The sequence below is a fragment of the Pipistrellus hanaki genome (genome assembly GCF_964339955.1).
Source record: "Pipistrellus hanaki genome assembly, chromosome: 10".
Taxonomy (NCBI): Eukaryota; Metazoa; Chordata; class Mammalia; order Chiroptera; family Vespertilionidae; genus Pipistrellus; species Pipistrellus hanaki.
The window spans coordinates 27,975,981-28,001,326 of NC_140512.1; the positions used below are offsets into that span (position 1 = coordinate 27,975,981).

Here is a 25,346-nt window from a genome sequence, read left to right on the forward strand (position 1 = left end):
CCAGCAAGGGGAGCAGTTGGGGGCAACCAGGCCGGTGGGGGGAGGGGCACTTAGGGGTGATCAGCCTGGCAGGGGAGGGGCAGTTAGGGTTAATCAGGCAGCCAGGCAGGTGAGCAGTAGGTGCCAGTAGTCCAGGATTGTGAGAAGGATATCCCAGATTAGAGAGGTGCAGGCTGGGCTGAGGGGACCCTCCCCTGAGCCACCCTCCCTCACACACCCCCCTGCACAAATTACGAATTTTGTGCACTGGGTCTCTAGTCCTATGTATAAAAAGGTTATGGGTTCAATTCCTTGTCAGGGCACATACCTAGGTTTTGGATTCCATTCCCTATCAGGGCAGGTACAGGAGGCAACTGATAGATGTTTCTCTCTCACATTGATATTTCTCTCTCTCTGCCTCTTCCTCTTTCTCTTCTTCTTCTCTCTCTAAAATCAATAAACATCTCCTCTAGTGAGGGTTTTTTTTTGAGAAAGGTTTTTTTGTGTGATATTATTATAAACACTTGGCATGTTTTATACAGTATTTTAAAGAAGTGCTGTATATGAGAATGATCACTTATAAAGTTATATTGATTTTAAGGAATACATTTTCAGTCATTTATATTTAGTTCTTTATTCATGTTCTAATCAGGATATTTGTTTGAGATCTGAATCAGTTTTGAAATAAGTGTATGTGGACATAATATTTTTCTAGTAAATCTTGCAACAATTTTTGTTCCTACATATGTTAACATTTTTATCATTGGCTTTCAAATGACAAACACAGATGGCTATAATATGAGTTTTTGGCCTGTTTTAGACTAAATGTTTTTCCAGTAACTTAAAGTGTATCATTTCAGTATAAAATGATTATCTGAGTAGTTTCTGATATTTGCTCTTATGTTAGCTTGCCATCCTTTAGATTTATAATAAAAATAGTTTCGATAACTATAAGAAATTAATATGATCTTGTTCCCTTATTCTCTCTCTTTTTTTTTCTCCCAAAATCCTTTTATTAAAAGTAAGAAATTTTCATTTTTAGTTTTAGTTTATTTTAGTTTGAGCATTTAATCATGGAGGAGGCATTATCTTCAAACAGTATGAGTTTTAGCATGTCTCTAAACATCTTTGTGTCTCAATTTCTTTTTTTTTTTTTCTTTTAATCTTTATTGTTGAAAATATTACATAGGTCCTCCTTTCTCCCCCTTTAACCTCTCTTTTATACAACAAAATTCTTGGTAAAAAGCTATTTTAGGCATTATTTTTGAGAATTTAATTTTGTCTTGGGTTAGGGCCTATTGGAAGAGATATTCTGGTGAGAGGGGTTATTTTGTGTTGTAATTCATATAATTACTATTTTTCATTCTGAGACCATGGAACTTTTTTATATAATAGAATTCAATATGCCTAATATATCATCTTAATGCTTAATACTTAAAATGATTACTTAATGGTAAAAGATACATTATTCATTTTTCACTCACCATGTATTTGTCAAGTATTGTTCTAGCTTTTGAAAGTATAACAGTGAACAAAAGTTTTTATCCTCATGGGTTTTGGCTTCTGGTTAATTTTCCTGAAAAAAAAAATTACTTCATATAATCAATGGCAGGTCTAAAATAATGTCTTGGTAATTTTATGCCCTTAGAAATAATTTATTCTGAATATCATAATAGAACCATTTTACTTTTTATTCCATATCTATAATTAACTTTTTCACTTGGGTTCATTTTGTAATGGATACTATTGTCTCAGACAGAATATGTTTTAAAATATTTTTTATTGATTTCTAGAAAGATAGAAAGTGATAGGGAAAGAGAGACACATTGATGTGAGAGGGAAACATCCATCTGCTGCTTCTTGCATACACCCTACTGGGGATTGAGCCTGCAACCTGGGCATGTTCCTGGACCAGGAGTCAAACTGGCAACCTTTCCATGCAAAGGACAATGCCCAACGAACTGAGCCACACCAGCCAGGACCAGATATTTTTTTTTTAATTAAACTTTTTATAATGTAGTTTTAGTTTTCTTCTTTGTTATATATTTGTACATATAAGTGAATATTAAATATAAATTATATATACACTAGTGGCCCAGTGCACAAATTCGTGCACATTGAAAGAAAATTAATTAGAAGAAATATTTTATATCGCTATTTACCCTGGAAACACACATGAGCACACATGTGCGATTTGCGCCAGCAAGAGCTTTATATGTATTGCGCATTTGTGAGTCAACTTAGCCTTTTATAGATATAGATATATATCTTAACAGAGTTGAAATTTTAAACAGAATCTTCATCTTTGTCCTATCATCTGCTGTCTGAATATATTTTCTAACACAGATAACTTGGGCTTTTAAGAAGCTTTTGAAATTGAGCATAAATATCAAGAATGTCATTATTAGCCCGGCCAATGTGGCCTAGTGGTTGAGCATTGGCCTATGAACCAGGAGGTCACAGTTCAATTCCCAGTCAGTGCACATGCCCAGACTGTGGACTAGATCCCCAGTGTGGGGCAACTGATCATTAATTCTCTCTCATCGTTGATGTTTCTATTCTCTCTTCCTTCCTCTCTGAAATCAATTAAAAAATATTTTTAAAAGAATTTCATTAATATTTTTCTTGATTTTTGCATTCTGTCTGAGAGATCTTTTTAAAAATGATGTGCCTGGATTTTGGATACTATTTATAGATAATACATAATGGTGTTTTAGTTGGTTTATTTTTAAGAATGAATCTGCTATCCTCAAAGTAGTTTAAATGCATTCCTGCAGCTTAATAATATACAAATAGAGGCAACTGGTGTTGCATCTGTTCCTTAAGCAGACCTGAAGTAGAATTACTGACTAGTTGCCAAATAGCTGGAGGGGGGAGGGGATTTAAATGTGAAATATTTTTATATTCTGTGAGGTCAGTGATTAGATAGTTCTGAGCTATGAATTATACTTTCTTATTAATATATACTTTCCTTCATCTACTGCAGAGAAAATAAGGATAAAATATACTGTGTGTTATTCTTTAGGTTTTGTTGGTCACATATTTTGATAGTTAATGATATCGATATCATTATTAAGATTGCTTTTATACCTTATGAGAAATTTAATGGTCATTTTTTTAATTGGACTCATTAATATATTATTAATTTACTGATAATATATTTCCATTTTTTAATATATTCTTTTCATTTTTTATAGGGAGGAAGAGAGAGGGATAGAGTTAGAAACATTGATGAGAGAGAAACATTGATCACCTGCCTCCTGCACACCCCCTACTGGGGATGTGCCTGCAACCAGGGTACATTGACCGAAATCGAACCTGGGACCTTTCAGTCCTCAGGCCGACGCTCTATTCACTGAGCCAAACCGGTTTTAGCTATATTTCCTCTTTTTAAGGTACCAAGGGCTTACACTTGTTCTTATGTTTTGTTTCTCTTCTCTAGAATGATGAAGAGCTCAAATTCAGTTTAGGAATCAGTGGTTAGTAGTTGCTTCATAAAATTTAGATAATTTCTTACATAAAAAAGGAAATTTCAAATGAACATAAGAAAAAGAACCTGTAATCTCAAGTCCAGATATATATTAGACTTATTACAATTATATTCTTCCAGAATTTGTCTATGCCTATGTATGTTATTGAAATTCAAGCTAGTTAGAATGAATTGATGAAACCTGTGAGTCTGAAGCCTGCTTGTCTCTGTTAAAGAGATGCACATAATTTTCCTTTTATTAAGGAAAAGAATACATTACAATATTATTTTATAACTACTACTGTGTCATAAACATCTTTATTGTGAATAATGGGTTATATTAATATTATTTTAATTGAGTTAATTTAGTGTTACATACAATAGTACATACTTATGATTTTAGGTGGTGACAGATATTTTAGATGATATCCTAATCCGGTATTAAATGACACAGGATAATAATATAAGAAAGTTACCACCTTTCTGTATTTAAGTTCATCTGCTAATGGCAAACCAAAAGTCTATTTGGTGCTCATATATTCTTTATACCCTTCTCACACTTGCCTGTTTCTTTTATAAACGTAAGCAGTAATATTTAACTAAAATTTTAATAGTGTAGTTTTATTTTTCATTATTTTTATTTCTGTGTACTATTTTGTTAAAGAAATCACAAGTGATACTGGCTATTAATTTATATCAGAGGTAGAAAATCTTATAAAGTAAATTTAAATAAGAAAAGCATGTGTTAAAACATGTTAAATAAATGATAAGTATAAGTGGCACTAGGACATGGCATAAGTTCTGATGATTAAGTAGTGAAAAGTTCTGTTGTTTGATATTAAAATTATTTCTAATTTTCCCCCATTATAAACAAGGCTGCAGTGATCAAATTTTAGCTAAATCTTTTTGCATTGACTAATTACAGTAGTATAAATTAGTAGAAGTCCCAGAAATTCCACAAAGCAAATTTATCTAGAGCTCTTATATTTTTGTATAATCTCACATCCAGAGTTTACACTCTCACCAAGTGTTGAATGGGAGTGCCTGTTTCCCTTATTCTACCCAACTGTGGGCTAATACTTTTTTTTTTAGACCTGACATTTTTATTTCTGAATATTTAAAAAGCATTCATTCAGAAATACTAATTTCCTTGCAACTCAATAGTTATTAATATATTAAAGACCAACAATTGTCCTTTATTTTGTTATCATTTTAGTGAAGGTTTAAAGAAAGTGACTCCAAAACTGTTTTTCTCTTAGTGGTGATAAAGAAAAAATATCTTTAACAATAATGACAATCTTGCCAAGACCAGTTTGGCTCAATGGATAGAGCGTCGGCTTGGGGACTGAAGGGTCCCAGGTTCGATTCCGGTCAAGGGCATGTACCTTGGTTGCGAGCATATCCCCAGTAGGGGGTGTGCAAGAGGCAGCTGATCGATGACTCTCTCTCATCGATGTTTCTAACTCTCTATCTCTCTCCCTTCCTCTCTGTACAAAATCAATAAAATATATTAAAAAAAAAAATAATGACTATCTATTTTATTTTTATTTTATTTTATTTTATTTTGTAGCTTGCGCAGTTTCGACAAAGGAAAGCTCAATGTGATGGGCAGAATCCTTCTAAGAAGAAAAAAAAGAAAAATACTTCAAGCAGTAAACTTGATGTATCAGCATACCATCCTTTGAATATTGAGCAATCACAGAGTGATGAGATGTATATGAATAGTTCTCAGGGAGTAGGATCTGTCGTGACTCCTGAATCCACAGTAATGAGAACACTACACAGTGGAGAAATAATCAAACATGACCAGGTCTTCTCTGTTGAAGTAAGTATTCATCGAGATTTTTAAACACTAAAATTGTAAGTGGAAAGTTACTGTAATGACAGTGCTCATTAGCACCCTGTGCAGTTTTTTTTAAAAATCTTTGATTCAATAAACATTTATTAAGCAACTGTTATGTACCAAGGATTGAGCACCAAGGTTACAAAGGTAAAATATGACAGTTTTGTCCATTAGGAAAGTCAGTCTAGTAGGGAGGGCAGATGTAAAATAGGCCCTGTACCCTGATTAGAGTTTCGCTAGCAACAGTGTACATGGTACCCTAGAGTATCGTGATCTGGAAGAATGCATAAATCAGTCTTGTGTGGTTATGTACCTAGAAGCAAAGAGGTAGGGGATGCCATCTCTGTGCCAAAGGCACTGTGTTCACAAAGACATGAAGCATTGTGATGTTATTTGGAAACCATAAATAGTTTCGTTTTAAATGGATCTCAGTGATGGGAATGGGATGGTGGTAATGATGAAAGGCAGGAGATTGCACCTACCCCATAGAAAGTTCTCAATGAATACTAATTTTCTCCCTCCCCGTAGAAATATAATTTTCCAGAATATAAAAATGAGGGAGAAGAGTGGTTTAGGATAGTGGATGGGATGGTGGGATTACCAGCTGAGACCAGGAGTAGAGAATTGTGGAATGCTTAGGAGGAACAGTGTTAGACAAGGCAGATTATTACAGTTTGGATTGGGCTTTAGCATATTTATGTAGAAACAGAAAGATTTAGACATATAGGGATTTGAACTTTATAAATGAGGTCAGGCGTGTCAGATTTGTTATTTATTATAAGACTGTATCTTTTAGTTTTTCCTGTTTGGAGTTTGTTGAGCATCTTGAATGTGTGGATTAATGTTTTTCATTAATTTGGGAAGTTTTCAGCCAATATATCCCCAGATATTCTTTTTGCCCCTTTCCTCTTCTTCTGCATTTTCCATTATGTATATGTTAGTATGTGTGATATTGTTGCACAGGTCTCTGATGCTCTGTTCATTTTTCTTATTTTTTTCTTTCTTTACTTCAAACTGGATAATTTTAGTTGAACTGTTTTTGCAATTTGCTGATTCTTTATTCTTCATCCTTAGATCTGCTGTTAAGCCCTTTTGTTGAATTTTTCATTTCACTTATTTTTTAACACCAGAATTTCTTTTCTTTTTTAATTTTACTTTAGAATGCTCTCTCTTTCTTGATATTCTGTATTTGGCAAAACATTTTAATACGTTAGTCTTTTAGACATTTTCTTCACTGACTTGACTATATTTGAAATAGCTAGTTTAAAGTCTTTGTTTATTAATCCAGTGTCTGTGTTTCCTCAGAGACATTTTCTTTTCTTTTTTAAAAATATTTTTTTTATTGATTTCAGAGAGAAGGGGTGAGGGAGAAAAAGATAGAAATAATGAATGATGAGAGAGAATCATTGATCATCTGCCTCCTCCATGCCCCCTACTGGGGATTGAACCCACAACCCTGGCATGTGCCCTTGACCGGAATCAAACCTGGGACCCTTCAGTCTTCAAACCAACACTCTACCCACTGAGCAAAACCGGCTAGGGGCAGAGACATTTTCTACTGACTATTTTTCTTGTGTATGGGCCACACTTACTTTTTTATTTGTATATCTTGAAATTTTCTATTGAAATTTGGACCTTTTAAATAATATAATAGGGCAGTTCTGGAGTTTGATTTGGTATGAAGTGTTCATTATGGTTTGCAGCATTTGGGTTCTTCACTAGTTTTAGCATTTCTGAGTGCAGAGTGTCTTCTTATCCTCAGTGCCACTGTTTTTAGTACACAATATGCATAAGCAAGTGAACCATGGAGGGTGTCTGTCATGGAAATACTTTAGATTTAAAAGAGGGTCACATGAGTTAAGAATCACTGCTACAGAATTTTAGAATAGGGGTAGGGCTTTTTCATGTTCCTGGCATCAGTTACTATATCATAGAGGTGGTAGGTAGACTTAAACTTGGTCTTAAATGATGAATAAAATTTCCATAAGTAGATCAAAAAGGAGACAGTGATGGTTCATATTTGTTGAATGAATAGTTGAAATATCAGGGCCTTCTATCCTCACTTGTAAAATGAGTTTCTTACATGAGAGGGAGAAGAGTGAAAATTTAGGTTTTCTCCTTGACTCTTCCTTCCTATGACAGTACTTCTCAGCTGAGAGCAGCTTGGAAAAATCACTTACTTCATACCCAAATCTCAGGGATGTACAGATGAAACAAGAATGTCTTTAAGAGTGCTTTGTAAGCTGCAAAGGTGTTAACAACAAAAGTTATTTTTCTTCAAGTTGTTACTACTTTTTTTAGAATCAAGATCTAATGATTTTTCCTTTTGAAGAAATTGGACTTTTTTACTAACATATTAGGAGCTTTAAATATATTATTTTTAAAAATATTTCTATTGATTCCAGAGATGAAGTGAGAGATGGAGGGAAGGAAGAAGGGAGGGAGGGAGAGAGGGAGGGAAGGAGGAAAGGAGGTAGATATCAATGATAGAGAATCAATGGTCAGCTGCCTCCTGCATGTCCCCAATGGGGATCCAGCCACAACTGGGAATTGAACCAGGACTTCCTGGTTCATATGTCAATGCTCAATCAGTGAGCCATGCCAGCCAGGCTATTTTTTACTTTTTATTTTTTACTTCTTGTGCAAGGATTGATTGCCTCCCACATTCACCTGGATAGGGGCCAGGAATCGAAACTGCAACCCAAGTATGTTCCCTTGACTGGAAATTGAACCCACAATCCTTCGTTGTACCAACACGTTAACCACTGAGAAACGTGGGCCAGGGCATGACTTTTTATTTAAAAGAGACACAAAAATTAGTGGGATGATATATTAATTGGTGTTTTTGTCTTACAAATGATTCTTAGTGATACAAGACCTGGTGTGAAAGTACCTTTTGATACTTTTATATATAGAAAAATGCCTAGTGTTAAATTTTAGATGTGTTATTTAGCCATTGTTAATCAGAGTGAAAATTTTAAAGATCTGAATAATTTTTACAGTTTTTTAGTGATATTTTTATGTGTACCAATAGTAATAGATCAATAAAATACAATATTTAGATGGTAAAGGGCCTTAATATAATCAGTTTTTACTTTTGTTCTAGCCAGAAAGTGAAATTTCAACCACAGCTGAAGATTATAGTTCTGAGGTAAGAATAAATAATATTATAATTGATAATTGTATTATTCTTGAAACTATTATTGACTATTAATACTTTACTTCTTACAACTTACATGGTTCTATATTTTTATAAGTTTAACAAAATATAGCATAACATGAAATGATATAAATGACCTAGAAAACATAAAGATTATGCTTTTCTTTTTTTTTCTTCTTTTTTTAAAAAATATTTTATTGATTTTTCACAGAGAGGAAGAGAGAGGGATAGAGAGTTAGAAACATCGATGAGAGAGAATCATCGATCAGCTGCCTCCTGCACACCCCCTACTGGGGATGTGCCCACAACCATTGACCGGAATAGAACCTGGGACCTTTCAGTCCCCAGGCCGATGCTCTATCCACTGAGCCAAACCAGTCTTGGCAGATTATGCTTTTCTGATAAATATCTGTGTGTGTGTGTGTGTGTGTGTGTATATATATATTTTTTTTTCTTTCAGATTTTAACTAAGGCCTTAAATTGTATGAAAGCTTGGTCCTTAATTAGATAAAGTCCTCCCTCCCCCCCCCCATTTGGTCCTTAATTAGATAAAGTCCTCCCTCCCCCCCCCATTTCTAGGAGTATTTGATACTGGTTTTCTAGGATACATGATTATTATAAGGTATCCATATTTAACACAGTAATGATCAAAGCTGATGTAGGCATTGGCCATCTTAGGAAATACCTTCTTTATGTATTAGTAATAAATATATATCAGTTTATTAACTTTTTCTTATTTTTTTAGATATGATTATTATTTTTTCAGATTATGAGGACATGGAAAAATATTCCTTACTCTGAATGGCTCAGTAACTCAGTATATTCCATAAGTTTTTATTTATTGTAGATTTCTAATATTAAAATATAACTTCCCTGTTCTTAAATGAATGTATTACTGTTTTGGATTGCCAATTTAATGTGTTTAAAAGCTGAGAGTATACTTATTACCCTGTTTCCCCAAAAATAAGACAGTGTCTTTTATTAATTTTTTCTCCCAAAGTTTCGCTATAGGTCTTATTTTCAGGGGATGTCTTATCTTTTCATGCGCTAGGTCTTATTTTCGGGGAAACACGGTAGTAATGTGGTCAGGAAGATAATTAACCAGGATTAAATAAATAAATTGATGCCCTATTTAGGCATTACTTTTCAATAACATCCCCTCTATCCCCATCCCCCATAAAATTACTTTTTAGGCAACACATATACAGAGGTGGGCAAAGTAGGTTAATAATAATAATAATAAATAATACAAGAATAAATCTGTTTTGTGTACTAACAACTGTAAACCTACTTTTGTCAACCCCTGTATTGTAACCATGACAAATGCCATATTTGCAATTTATTAATCTTGGCTGCCCTGGTTTATAAGCTTGAGTTTTCTAAATTTTCAAATTTTCATGGTTTTATCATAGACCACATATGTTGTATTTTTGTCTAAATATAACTGCCATTTTTCAGATATGTAGGATTAAGGTGATATAAAGAGTAGGGGCTTTGGATCCAGAAAGACCTATATTCAAATTTCAGCTTCATCCACTCCAAGCTAAACTTGGGCTCATTACTTAAACTCTGAAACAGTTTTCTTACCCATAAAACAGGGGTAATAATATCTACCTCATAGGGTAATTGAGAGGATTATTTGATGATATTTAATATGGTGTTTTGGTATATAAAAGACAATTTGCAAAGCTTGTTTATTTATCTTTTATGACTTCTCATCATTAATATACTTTTATTCACCCTATATATGAAACAAGTGAATGATGAAAATTCTTTTATTAAGTTATTCTCAGAAGGATCTTAGATTTTTGGTTATACATTAATTTAGAACTTATTTTGGAAAATTTATGTGTACAGATACAGTATGAGCTTAATGTTCTTGACTTCTATGGCTTACTAGTATATACATATTGGGTTGAAAAATAGATTCAAGCCTAGAGATAATTAGATATTTCTATCCTGTCACCTATGAAAGATGTTTTGTATAAGTATATTTCCAATTATATATACTAGAGAAATCAGACTAAAATACTTTTTTATGAATTAATTTAAATTATACATGATCTGTTAGTCCTCAAGGAAGGGTCATATCATATCCAGAATGCCATATTTACATGACATATTTTTATTCATACAATTTGAGCAGAAAGTAGAAAATGCTACAGGCAACTTAGAGATAAAGACAGGTAGATAAATATGCTTTGTTATACATAGAAAGATGAAGTGATGGTAGGGTATACAATTTTATTATGGATTTCATCTGATTATGTAATACTTCTTAACCAAGACACTTGTTTGATTCATAATATTTATGAAATTACTGGCTGGAGTTGGGAAACATTGTTTACAGTCATAAAGTAATATAAACTTAGCTTTTCAACTTTGACTTGGGTTTCTCTTTTATACTACATATAATAATAATTTTATATTTCTCTCTAGCTGCCTTAGTTTTATTGAGATATAATTTTATAATTTAAATTGTATATATACTTAAGGTGTACAGTGTGATGTTTGATATTCAAGTTTGATTTTGAATGGATGTCTTAACCTCATTAGTTACTTGGCTTCAATTTCCTGAATCAGCTATGATGTGAACTCAGTTTATGATGTGTCATTTTCATAAACTTTTATGAATCATCAGATTCTTCTTATTTTTTTAAAATATCAATTATTAATATTTTTGAATGTATATACTACCAAATTAAGTATAAAGATAAGGTAAAAATCATAAATAAATTAAAGAGTGAAGGTTTTTAAAAAATATTTTTAAGCTAATGTTTATTGAAAGAAAAAGTTTTGTGTGAGTTCAGCCAGTGTGGTGTAGTGGTTGAGAGTCGACCTATGAACCAGGAGGTCATAGTTTGATTCCTGGTTGGAGCACATGCTGGATTCCCAGCTGATAAGCCGGTTGATGATTCTCATTGATGTTTCTGTCTCTTTCTGCCTCTCCCTCAATAAAACTATGTATAGTTTTAAAAGTTTTGTGTAAATGCCAATTTATAGTTTTAAAATAAAAATGATCTTTCCTGTGATTTTTTTTCTAAATAGTAATACATGGTATGTATCACTACAGAACATTTTTATATTTAAAATGTACCTATTTGTACTTTATTCAAGGATTAATTTAGGAAGAAGAATTTGGTGTTTACAGATTTTAATATTATGTTGCCATATAAAGGTCATTTTTTGATTGTTGTTTACTTTAGCTTTGCTTTCCAGAAATTATCCTTAGGGAAAAAACAAAGGACTTAAACTCAGATAAAGAATTCTTAGTTAGGCCCCAACTGGTTTGGCTCAGTGGATAGAGCGTCGGCCTGTGGAATAAAGGGTCCCAGGTTCAGATACCTTGTTTTTGCTTTTGAGTTATATATTCATTAACAACAAAGTAGATTGCCATATCAGATTCTGGTCAAGGGCATGTACCTTGGTTGCGGGCACATCCCCAGTGGGGGTATGCAGGAGGCAGCTAATCGATGTTTCTGACTCTAACCCTCTCCCTTCCTCTCTGTAAAAAAACAAACAAACAAAAAAACAATTATATATATATAATTCTTAGGATCTTCAGGGGGGTTTTTTTGTGTGTTTTTTTTTTTTTTAATATTTTATTGATTTTTTACAGAGAGGAAGGGAGAGAGATAGAGAGCCAGAAACGTTGATGAGAGAGAAACATCGACCAGCCTCCTCCTGCACATACTGGGGATGTGCCCGCAGCCAATGTACATGCCGCTGACCGGAATCGAACCCGGGACCCATCAGTCCGCAGACCGACGCTCTACCACTGAGCCAAACCGGTTTCGGCAGGATCTTCAGTTTTTAAAGTGTTATGGTCTATAATCACATGTGTCAAACACAAGGCCCGCGGGCCAAATCCAGCCCGCCAGGCCTTGCAATGTGGCCCGCACCGCGCTGTCATCACTGCACTCCGCTGTCAGTTTATGACATTGTCAGTTTATGACTGTTCAGTAAACCATTCGGCCCGCGATTTAGGCTGGATTTTAGATTTTGGCCCCTTCTCTGATTGAGTTCGACACCCCTAGTCTATATGTATCTAATTCTGGAATATTCTATCTTATGTATTTCAACAGTAAAAACTTCATTGTATTGGATTCTACTAGCATAGAATTTTGAATAATTTAGATGTGAGTGGAATATAGTTCATTTTTATACTGTTGGGGGCAAAGGGAAGAGAGGATTGTTAGATTGATTGATCTGAAATTAATCTCCCACCAGGTCAGCCCTAAAGACATAGCAGTCATCCTTCTTCCTACCACAAAATGTCTGCGATAGAGACAGATAGTAATGTGTATGGAAAGTCTCCACGCCCATCGGGCTTGGCATGGCTATCTAGTGCTACCCCAGGGGAAAATTCTGAAAGGAGTGTTCCTCGCCTCCTCATCTCCTATCTCTAGACCTGCTTGCCAACCTTCAGTGAATTTGTAACAGTAAACAGCCTCACCTTAAAAATGAATAGGACTTTATAAAAATTATTTAAATAAACTTAAAGCATTGTTTTATAGAAGTTTATAGAAGTTTATAATTTGAAGTTTATAATTATTCTTATGAAGACAAAAAAAACAAACCCTGCACTTAGAACTTTAAATCACTAAAAAGAAAATGTACTGTACAGTGTTTTTTGCATAATAAGCACTCATTAGATAATTTACGTTTAATCACTGTATCTGTTTTTGCCAATGAGGCATTTTTCCTAGGCATGAAAGAGACATGAATAAAGTTAACAGAAATACAATTGTTAGCTCTAAATAGAATTCTATTTAAAATCATAACATATCAGGAAATTGTTTTTATACAGGTAAATGGTTGCAGTTTTGTGGTGAGAACAGGAAAGCCTACAAATTTATTAAGGGTACAGTATTTAAAACTACTCATGATACTAATGTTTTATGCTATTTAAAACCATCTGGCTTACTAACAAAGTTTTTTCTTGCATGTACTTCTTTCTGTGGGTGAATCCTAAATGTTTTTAATATTTAACAAAACAAAAGTATCTACTGTTTGTTATAAAACTCAATGTAACAGAATTTGCAGATACCTTGTTTTTGCTTTTGAGTTATATATTCCTTAACAACAAAGTAGATTGCCATATCAGTAAACTCCCAGGTGATGAGTTAAAGTGGGCATTGCTTTGAATATTTGAATTCCTCTTCCTGAGGAATGTGCTAGTACTGAATTTTTCAACATCTTGGATTGATTTAGGAAGAAGCATTTGGTGTTGATGATTCTTATTCTGAACATGGAGCACAGTACAATCCGACCCACCTAGAGATGATGGAAAATGAATTGGTTGGGAAACAGCATGAGATTGAGGAGCTAAACAGAGAACTGGAAGAAATGAGGGCCACCTATGGGACTGAAGGACTACAGCAAGTATGTTTACCTTATGTGGTTTCTGATACTCACAGAAACAAAAATAGGAAATGTGACAGTTTATGTATATGTTTTGAGGATGAGGTTATTAAATGTAGCTTATGATGACCATAAAACAGGATTTTATTAACAGAGCTAATAAAACATGGACTCTTTTATTTAACTTTAAGAGATAGGTAAGAAATATAAAAACATCTACTCTACTGAAGTGATTTCTTTATAAGAAATCACTTCAGTAGAGTAGATGTTTTTATAATCAGCCTGAGAGAAAATTGTGCCTATTAAATCAAAATATAATGATTTAAACTCATTAAAAATGTCAGTGAGTCCTTGTAAGTAACCTCTGTGGTTAAAATGACATCTGTTGTTTTTGGCAGTCAGTTATAAAAACAAGGTGAAATAGAACATCGATGAGGATGAGAGGATACATTTCAGTTTCATTTTTTCCACAAAAGAGTGTGGATTGAACCTGTCAGGAGGGTGTTGCTTAGGAACAGATTGAGGCATTCCTAAATGTAAAGGCACTGTCCTTCTAGAAGTAGATACATGGACAAGTTAGACCTAATGTGTTTTGTTTCTAAGATCAGATAATCTTTTTAAAAGTTCTATTGTAAGTAATAGCCTTCAAATATGGAGAAGGTTGCTTATAAATTGTAATAATTCTGCCAGTGAGTTTTGAAATCATATTTTTGAAGAACAGTTACCTATAATAATCTGTTTTGTTTTAAAAAGTAAGTCTAGCACTTTTTAATTTCACTGTGTCTTTTAGTTACAAGAATTTGAAGCTGCCATTAAACAAAGAGATGGCATCATAACTCAGCTTACTGCTAATTTACAACAAGCAAGAAGAGAAAAGGATGAGACAATGAGAGAATTTTTAGAATTGACAGAACAAAGCCAAAATTTACAGATTCAATTTCAGCATGTAAGTATTACTAATAGAACAAAGTTTATTAGATTTTTAATAAACAATAAACAATTGCATTTTTCACAGTTTACAAAATAAATTTAAATTGGTTTAAAATTCACTTGCCTATTATGTATCATGTTGAAAACAAAACAAAACAAAAAAGTAGTGAAGACCAATTGTTATTTTAACCAAGAATTTAAGTCATATTTCTTCAGTGGCTTTTTGCTTTTATTTATTCCTACTTCACCTTTGTCTGTATTTTGAAATGTGCCCATATTCTCTGATCAGCCATGACAGTATGTTTGCTGAGGTCTAAAGCCTATAAATTCAACACAGTTCCCAGAAAGAATTGTGAGCCAAGTTAATACCCCCAAGAGGTGTCTATTCCTTAGTGCAGTCACTTCAGAATTTTTTTTTTTATATATATATATTTTATTGATTTTTTTACAGAGAGGAAGGGAGAGAGATAGAGAGCTAGAAACGTCGATGAGAGAGAAACATCAACCAGCTGCCTCCTGCACACCCCCTACCGGGGATGTGCCCGCAACCAAGGTACATGCCCTTGACCGGAATCGAACCTGGGACCCTTCAGTCTGCAGACCGACACTCTACCACTGAGCCAAACCGGTTTAGGCCACTTCAGAATTTAATACTTTGTGATTTCTTCTTGTTTTCAAGTTACAGGCTAGTGAAACTCTGAGAAACAGCACTCACAGTAGCACTGCTGCAGATTTACTACAAGCCAAACAACAAATTCTCACTCATCAGCAACAGCTGGAAGCACAAGACCATCTATTAGAAGATTATCAAAAAAAGAAAGAAGACTTCAAAAAGCAAATCAGTTTTTTGCAAGAGAAAATTAAAGCATATGAAATGGTATGTTTATTTTAAAGAGGTAACTTGTAGCAGCTTTATAATTAACTTTCAAGTTTTGTATGCAAGTGTTCATCTTTTTGTTATATACATGAATTACAAAATGTTATAATTAAGAAAGCTCTTTAAGTTTGTAAAATAATTTTTCACAGTTCATTAGGAATCTAACAATAATAGTTTTAAGATAACTCATTACTGAGTTCCTTGAAAGTGATGCGCTTATGTTAAACTGAGTTTTAAGGAGAATTTATAACTAGAATTTCTATTCTTTTTATTCATCTACAGGTATTCTCATTTTAGCCATGGTTATTAAATTCTGAAAATATTTTTAAATATACTTTTATTTATTTCAGAGAGGAAAGGAGAGGGAGAGAGAAATAGAAACATCAATGATGAGAGAGAAGCATTGATTGGCTACCTCCTGCACACCTCACATTGGGGATTGAGCCCTCAACCCCGAGCATATGCCCTGACCGGGAATCAAACCCGTGACCTCTTGGTTCCTGTGTTGACCACTGAGCCACACCCAGCTGGGCATGAAAATATTTTTACAGCCAAATGAATTTTTATGGATTTTAGCTAGGAAAAACTAAGTCAGTTCTCTTTATTCACTCTAGTTATGTTTTATATACTTGCCTAGAACATTTACTTAGCAAATGAGTGCTTCTTGGACACACACACACATATATATTTACATAGATTATAATCTTAAATCCTAAAAACAACTCTTCCTGGTAGATTATGTTTTATTTATTTTTCAAAAGATAAAATGAGGTTCAGAAGTGTTAAGTGACTTGGCTGTGGCCACCCCACTAACAGTTGCCAGAGTTGGGATTCAAATTCTGTCCAACTGGCCCAGAGTCAGAACATCTTGCACTACACTGCATTCCTCCTACTATCTTTACTCTCCTCTCCATGTAAGAGCTGAAACAAGAAGACAGAGTGTGGTTACCTTATTTGACATCAGCTGGAAATATGCATGTCCAGCCACTCAAATTTTTTGCCACTCTGTACACTTCTGAAAATGACGGAGAGGATTGATTTGGAGTTAAAAATAATAAGTGTTAGCAGTAGATGAGTTCACAAATACAGAATTTGTGAATAATGAGGACAGACTGTAGATACAATACAGTACTCTTTATAAACTTAGCAGGTTCTTCTTCAAGAAGAAGTTGAGAAATTTCCAAGGCAGAAGTATTGTTTGGTTAATAGTAAAAGTATTAGCTACCACCTATTTTTTGTTCACTTGCTACCAGGCAGTATTTAAAATATTTTGCACATATTTACTCATTGAATCATTACAATAACCTTCTGAGAATGCCAAGGCAAACCAGGATGAAGCAATTTGCCTAAGTATGAGGTAATATGTTGGTAGAAGCTTAACTGGTTTGGCTCAGTGGATAGAGCATCATCCTGCAGACTGAAAGGTCCCAGGTTCGATTCCAGTCAAGGGCATGTACCTTGGTTGCAGGCACATCCCCAGTAGAAGATGTGCAAGAGGCAGCTGATCGATGTTTCTAACTCTTTATCCTTTTCCCTTTCTCTCTGTAAAAAATCAATAAAATATATTTTAAAAAATAAGTTGGTAGAACCAAATATCAAACCTACATAGTCTGACTTCAGAGACTTTGCTCTTAGGAAAATAGAAAATAAACAAATTTAAGATAAATGGGCATGCTTTACAATCAGGGTGATTTAAAAAGATCATTATGTAGATGTTTACAAAACACCTGTTTTTGTAGCATGCCCCTGCAAGAAATAGTGATGCTTAAAATGTGTTCTTTTCTTCACTGGAACTCATGGAATAGTGGACCATGTACACAGATACCACAAAACAAGGATAAGTGTAGGTAATACGTGTGTTGAAAGTTCTGAGTCTGGCTTCATAACGGAAGTGATTAAGGGTAGGCCTTAGGGAGGAGGTTATATATAAAGTAGGGCAATAAGTTGGAACAATCTCTTTTTAATTGTGTTTTGTTTCCGTGGCAGTTGGCATAAGTGTGGCACATACTAGCTACTCAATACTTATTTGGTAAATAAGTGATTAAATTATGAATCTGAATTGATAGAGATGGGAGAACATTTTTTAAAATATATTTTTAATTGATTTTAGAAAGGAAGGGAGAGGAAGAGATAGAAACATCAATGATGAGAGAGAATCATTAATCAGCTGCTTCCTACATGCCCCCCCACTGGGGACTGAGCCCGAAACCCAGACATGTGCCCTTGACTAGAATCGAACCTGGAACTCCTCAATCTGCAGGCCAACTCACTATCCACTGAGCCAAACCAGCCAGGGCAAGATGGGAGAACATTTTTGACAGAAGGTGGAGTGTTCATAGGAACCCAGGTGACACATATATAGGGAATAAAAAGTAGTTTAACTAGAAAGTGATAGTCTTTGAAAATGTCCCTTTCTAGGATGAAAGTAAAAAGACAATCTAGTTTAGAAGCATAGAAATTAAATTTAATTGTATTATATTTAGTTGGCAGAATAATGTAAGGTTATTTAAAATTCAAATAATTCATTGATGTAGGGGAATAACCTTAGTTGATTTGAATGTTAGCAAGAATACTTTATTGTCAGTTCATCACATATTTTTCCCCCTTTGAATGAATTCTCCTGAATAGTAGTTTCACCATAGTAGCTGAGGGACTAAAGCATTAGGGTGATAGTTGAAACTGTCTTCGTCCCCTAGACAACTGTTTGATAATTCCAGGCTTACTCACGTTGTTTTAATCCTCTGAACTTCCCGTGTAGTCATAGGCAGGAAGTATATTATTCCCTACTCTCTCAGGGTCCAGAAGTAGAGGGGTTGTATATTCAACCACAGGGCTGTCTTTTTTTTTCTTTTTTTTAAATATAAAATAATAAGTAGTTTAAAACCATCTATTTTGAAATAAATGGTATTACAAAAAATGAACCATGAATTTGTATTATTTAATAGTTAAGTGTAGAATTATTGTTATTTGTTTACAGTTATATCAAGTGATGGACAATTTTGAATTAATGAAACTGTTCTGTGAGAGTTTTCCCCCTACAGAAAATCAGGAGATAGAAATGTTACAGATAAATAACTATGTTCACATTTTCAAGACTAATTACTTATTTAACAATTTAACTGAAGTTGACCTCAGTAAACTGATTATACTTTCTTATAGGTTCCAAATGCCCTATAGATTTTTTCCTAGTATACAGTTATATTACATTTATATATTTACATATAAATATATTTCTTTTGCTTTAACAATTAATATATTTATTTTAGTGTCAAGCATATTCTGTGAGATAGAGAAAATAATATCTTTATATTTTTTTATAGATGAAAAACCCTAAGATTTCAGAGATTAAGGTGGTTTAAATATCATATAGTAGTGCTGAAATTAACATAAGGCTTAGTCCTTGGTAATAACTTATGGTGACATTGGATGAGATATGTGATACCAAGGCAGAAACTGATAGGATTTTGCTCTCAAGTGACTGCACAGAAAAGCATTCATTGCCTAGGTTAATTTATATAGTAAAGAATGTGGCCTTTTACTTGTAGGATCAGAAGTCTGATTTGGTTTTTATTTTCTATCAACTGAGACGAGCTGTCTCAGTTGAATTCAGATTTTCCAAGTTCAAGAGACTAATTTTTAAATCTTAAATACAAGATTTTTATTTTATTGGGGGGGGAGGGGCAGTATTTATGTAGTGTTAATCCTCACCAAAGGATTTTTTTTTTCCCCATTGATTTTTATTTTTATTTATTTATTTTTTTTTTTAATAAGTTTTTATTGTTCATATTATTATATTACAAATGTTCCTTCCCCCCCTCCCCACCATTGCTCTCCTCCACCAGGTTCCCACCCCACCCTCTGTCCTTTCCCCACCCCCCATTGTCCTCATCCATAGGTGCACAGTTTATGTTCAGTCTCTTCCCACGCCCCCCTCTCCCCTTTTCCCCAAGAATCATCAGTTCACTCCCCTTCCATACCTCTGATTCTATTATATTCAACAGTTACTATTGTTCATCAGATTTTTCTTTTTAATTTCCTTGATTTTTAGATTCACTTGTTGATAGTTACGTATTTGTTGTTCATAATTTTTATCTTTGTTTACTTTCTTTTCTGAAAGAACCCCCTTCAGCAATTCATATAATTCTGGTTTGGTGGTGATGAACTCCTTTAGCTTTTTTTTATTAGTGAAGCTCTTTATCTGACCTTCGATTCTGAGTGATAGCTTTGCTGGATAGATTATCTTTGGCTGTAGGTTCTTACTATTCATCACCTTGAATATTTCTTGCCATTCCCTTCTGGCCTGCATGGTTGCTGTTGAGAAGTCAGCTGACAATCGTATAGGTGCTCCTTTATATGTAACTACCTTCTTTGCTCTTGCTTCTTTTAATATTCTCTCTTTGTCTTTTGCTCTTGGAATTTTAATTATGAGGTGTCTTGGTGTGGTCCTCTTTGGATTCCTTTTGTTTGGAGTTCTGTGCGCTTCCTGGACTTGTAAGTCTAATTCTTTCGCCAGGTGGGGGAAGTTTTCTGTCACTATTTCTTTCAGTATGTTTTCGATATCTTGCTCTCTCTCATCTTCTGGAACCCCCATAATTCTGATGTTGGTTCGCTTGAAGTTGTCCCAGAGGTTTCTTACATTATTTTCAATTTTCTGGATTCTCTTGCCTTCTAGCTTCTGTGAAGGAGTGTCTTCTGGCTCTTTATGTTCCAAATCTTTGACTTGATTCTTGCGATCTTCCCTTTTGTTTTTAGGACTCTGTAAAATATGTTTTATTTCAGACAATGTATTCTTTATTTCTTGTTGTTCCCTTATCATTTCTTGATGGTCTCTTTTCATATCCTCATAGGTCTTATCCATCTTTTCTAGGAAATTCTTGAAAAACCTTATAAGCGTAGATTTGAACTCTATATCCAGACGCTTTTTGTCCTCCATTTCTTTTGTTTGTGATTTATATTGTTGTCGCATTTCGCAGTTACAGATGGGACGTGGTTTCAGGGTGGAGCCTGCAGCTTTGGCTTCCGTCAGCCCCGCCCTATGCGGGTCCTTCAGTACTCACTGCCAGCACCTCTGAGAGAAAGGTGCCCTCGATTTTCGCCTGCTGCCAAACAGTCTATGCTCTCCCCCAATGAGCCCGGTATTGGGGTTCAGTTCAGTTGGAAGTGGAGTTGGAGGTGGCGTTCAGAGCAGTCTGGAGCCCCAGTCTCCTTCCCATCAGGCAATCCCGCGGCACAGCCGACCGTCCCTTCTCTGCGCGCTGTGTGCGCGCCGCAGGGGCCTCCTTTCGCTGCGGCTTCCCTGGAGTCCCGCCTTACAGCCCGGCTCCCTATGGCTGAGCCTGGGTCCCCGGGGTCTGGGGAACTGGGGTTCAGAGCAGTCGGGGGCCTAGCACAGTCGGAGTTTTATCTCCTTTCCGCTAGGGAATGCCCGCCAGGCACTCCGTCTCCCCCTCCTCTCTGGCTCCGTCCTCTCCGCGCGCCGTGCGCCGCGTCTCCGTACCTGGGGCTTTTCCAGCTCCTCCACGCCTCCTTCTGGTTTTGTCCTTGCTTCTCGCTGTAGAATTTCCAGTCAGTCAACCTTCCTGTAGTTCTGGGCAATGTCCGTTTTATACTTTAGTTGTATTTTATTGAAATTGTTGTGTGCGGCTGCGGCTAGGTGTTCACCTGCGCGCAGCCATCTTGGATCCTCTCCCCATTGATTTTTAGATAGAGTGGAAGGAGTTGAGGAGAGAGAGAGAGAAAAAAAAACACTGAGAAAGATACATGAACTGTTGCCTTCTGCACATGCCCCCACCAGGGCCCAGGATCAAACCTGCCACCCAGGTACAGGAATGGAATCTGCGACCCCTTGGTGCATGGAGTGACACTCTAATCACTGAGCAACACAGGCCAGGGCTTTCATATAAGATTATTACTTTATAATGAAAAATAATTTTCCCAAAGACCTGTATACTTCAAGTTCCTTGGGGTTTACTTTTGAAGAGCCAAATAATAATAAAAGAAAGTTGTTCAGTGAGCATGAGATCAAGGAATGCTATAGGAATCAAATATTCAGGGCATTAGGCTGTGAGAACCTGATGTATTCATCTCAAAGTAGGAATGGTCATGCCTCTGGACTGGAATTCTTAAATTCTGTTTGCTGCAACGCCCTACATTTCCTTCTACGTTTGGAATGTGGTTTCCCAAAAGGATCAGAATTCTCAGTCTCCTGGCACCTTTGTTCTCTTCCCTAGACTGACTATCCAGGAATGGGCTCTGCCAACAATTCCCTCTGAGGCTTTTCTTTGTCTGGGTTTGACATTCTTGCTTTATATGTGTTAATATATTCATTCGAGGTGCCTTTACTAGTAAATCCCCTTGGACTGGGACTCTTGTCTCCTTAAGGTGATTTAATTTACCTACTTATAGTCTGTTCCATTCTTTGGATTTTACTTTTTTCTTTGTTCTTGAGTCTACAACCCTTAACTACATAGGCAACTAACTAGGTGCACTCAGCCCGTAGCCCCACCGATGAGCTTCCCTCCGCCCTATAGGCAACTACACTAACTAACAGAGGGAAAACTTCAGCTCCATGGCTCCTGCTTGACTTATTTTGGTATCAGACTCCTGTGAATGATTGTGCTTAATGATAATCACAGCTTTGGCAAGTGTTCTGGGTTTAGGCTTACCTACAATTCTAAAATAGAATACCAAACCAGGAAAAAGTGTCTGTCCCACTTTCAAATTTCTATTAAAACCAGAAGTCTAGGACCAAGTTGATATGTCATACATGGTAGGGTTGTCTTGCATGTTGCTTGAGGTTCAATCACTTAGGTGCTGCACATCCCTAAATTCCTAATTTACTTAGCCCCAGGAATGAAGTTAAGGCACTTGCCCATCAAATACCTTCAGGTCATTAGAATACATGGGAGGAACCTTGGTTTTTAAGACTTTCTTCTAGAGCTATAAATTTTCTCACTGGCTTGAGAAAATTGAGGGACAGCAGTCACTTTTTATATGATTATATGATTATGTAAAAATCTTACTTTTTGAGGTTAAGTGACATAAGTTCCTAGGAACTAAAAATATTTTTATATTTTCTTTTTTTTTTCTTTTTAAAGGAACAAGATAAAAGAGTAGAAAGTTCAAATAAAGAAGTTCAAGAAAAGGAAGTAATCATTGAAGAATTAAATACAAAAATAATTGAAGAAGAAAGAAAAGCTTCTGAGCTAAAGGATAAAGTCGCAGCTGCTGACAAATTACTGGAAGAATTACAAGAACAGGTTGTACAAAAGAACCAAGAGCTAAAAAATATGAATTTAGAGCTGACTAATTCCAAGCAAAAGGAAAGACAGTGTTCTGAGGAAATAAAACAATTAATGGGGACAGTTGAAGAACTTCAGAAGAAAAACCATAAAGATAGCCAATTTGAAACTGATATCCTGCAAAGAATGGAACAAGAAACACAAAGAAAGTTAGAACAACTCCGGGCAGAGCTGGATGAGATGTATGGACAGCAGATAGTACAGATGAAACAAGAGTTAATAAAACAACACATATCACAGATAGATGAACTTAAAGCACAACATAAGGGAGAGATGGATAATGCTTTTAGATCATGTCCAAATATTACAGTTAATGAAGATCAAGTAAAGTTAATGAATATGGCAATAAATGAACTGAATATAAAATTGCAAGATACTAACTCTCAAAAAGAAAAACTCAAGGAAGAACTAGGAATAATTTTAGGAGAAAAGTCTACTCTACAAAGACAGCTTGAAGACCTTTTTGAAGAATTGAGTTTTTCAAGAGACCAAATTCAGAGAGCTAGACAGACAATAGCTGAACAAGAAAGTAAACTAAATGAAGCACATAAGTCCCTTAGTACAGTGGAGGATTTGAAAGCTGAGATTGTATCTGCATCCGAATCCAGGAAGGAATTAGAATTAAAACATGAAGCAGAAGTTACAAATTATAAGATAAAACTTGAAATGTTGGAAAGAGAAAAGAATGCTGTGTTAGATAGAATGGCGGAATCACAAGAAGCTGAATTAGAGAGACTGAGAACACAGCTTCTGTTTAGTCATGAAGAAGAACTTTCCAAACTAAAGGAAGATTTAGAAATTGAGCATCGAATAAATATTGAAAAACTTAAAGATAATTTAGGCATTCACTATAAACAGCAGATAGATGGCTTACAGAATGAAATGAGTCAAAAAATAGAAAGCATACAGTTTGAAAGAGACAATTTGATAACTAAGCAGAATCAATTAATTTTGGAAATTTCAAAGCTAAAAGATTTACAGCAGTCCCTTGTGAATTCAAAATCAGAAGAAATGGCTCTTCAAATCAATGAACTTCAAAAAGAAATTGAAATACTCAGACAAGAAGAAAAGGAAAAGGGTACACTTGAACAAGAAGTTCAAGAATTGCAACTTAAAACTGAATTATTGGAGAAACAAATGAAGGAAAAGGAGGATGACCTTCAAGAAAAATTTGTGCAACTTGAAGCAGAGAATAGTATTCTTAAAGATGAAAAAAAAGCTCTTGAAGACATGTTGAAAATACATACTCCTGTTAACCGAGAAGAAAGATTAGTTTGCATGGAGTCCATTAAGTCCAAATCCAAAGATGGTAGCTGGCAAACAGAAATAGAAATGCTCACTGAGGAAAATGAAGACCTCAAAAAACAATGTACTCAGCTAAATGAAGAGATTGAGAAGCAAAGAAACACTTTTTCATTTGCTGAAAAAAATTTTGAAGTTAACTATCAAGAGTTACAAGAGGATTATGCTTGCCTTCTCAAGGCAAAAAATGATTTAGAAGATAGTAAAAATAAACAAGAGGTAGAGTATAGAAGTAAGCTTGAAGCACTTAGTGAAGAACTTCATCATTTGCAAAGAATACGTCCAGCTACAGCAAAAATAAAAAGTTCAATGTTTGATGACGACAAAACTTTTATAGCAGAATCATTGGAAATTGGTGAGGTGGTTGAAAAGGATACAACAGAACTTATGGAAAAACTTGAGGTAACCAAGCGAGAAAAATTGGAACTGTCAGAAAGACTGACGGACCTCTCTGAACAATTAAAACAGAAACATGGCGAAATTTGCTTTCTAAGTGAAGAAGTTAAATCTTTAAAACAAGAGAAAGAGCAGGTTTTATTGAGATGTAAAGAGCTAGAAGTCATAATTAACCATCGTAGGACAGAAGATGTAAGTGGATGTGATGTTCAGTTACGTTCTTTAAACGATGGAATTGTGACTATGGCAAGCAGGGAATCTGGAGAATCAGTTTCTAAAATAAGTAAAGATTTTGGTGCATCAAAAATAGTGGAGGATGAGAAAATAACTTTTGAAAATATGACTATTGGGAAAGAAAGCAAACAAGAACAGTTGTGTTGGGATCACTTGCCATCTGTGACAAATGAATTATCACCTGGGATAACTGAACCAAGTGACAATGATAAACTTCAGCAGGAACTTGGTGTACTTAAATCAGAACAGGTATGTTTACTTTACTTATATATGCTAAAGCACATTGCTAATGTACGCTTCATACTAAAAAAAAAAATTTTATTTTCCTAAAACAAATTAGCCTCCTTATAGGAGAATGAAAGTGAACCCTATAATATAGTTTTTATTTGGGCCTGTCATTTATTATTTCTCTTACCTGTTTTTTCTTAAACATTGTTGGCTTTCTTTCAGTTCATCTGTGTTGTACATTCTGCTCAACAAATAAAAAAAAT

General features: G+C 34.9%; 1 protein-coding gene and 1 long non-coding RNA gene across 9 annotated transcripts in view; both read left to right on the forward strand.

The window, feature by feature from the left end:
• AKAP9 (A-kinase anchoring protein 9) overlaps positions 1–25,346 on the forward strand; it is a 118,649-nt gene that overhangs the window by 11,085 nt on the left and 82,218 nt on the right. For 6 of the 8 annotated variants that reach the window (XM_084897340.1, XM_084897341.1, XM_084897343.1 and 3 more), the window contains exons 2-8: positions 5,019–5,273; positions 8,398–8,442; positions 13,262–13,315; positions 13,666–13,836; positions 14,606–14,761; positions 15,425–15,622; positions 22,720–25,104. In XM_084897340.1, the coding sequence (XP_084753466.1) occupies positions 5,019–5,273; positions 8,398–8,442; positions 13,262–13,315; positions 13,666–13,836; positions 14,606–14,761; positions 15,425–15,622; positions 22,720–25,104 (3,264 nt within the window). The remainder of the gene's footprint in view (positions 1–5,018; positions 5,274–8,397; positions 8,443–13,261; positions 13,316–13,665; positions 13,837–14,605; positions 14,762–15,424; positions 15,623–22,719; positions 25,105–25,346) is intronic. The other 2 variants (XM_084897342.1, XM_084897347.1) reach the window with 1 other exon arrangement.
• Positions 10,904–13,018, forward strand: LOC311629419. The gene is made up of 3 exons (XR_014796192.1): positions 10,904–11,836; positions 12,163–12,277; positions 12,489–13,018. It is a non-coding gene; the product is annotated as an uncharacterized lncRNA (long non-coding RNA).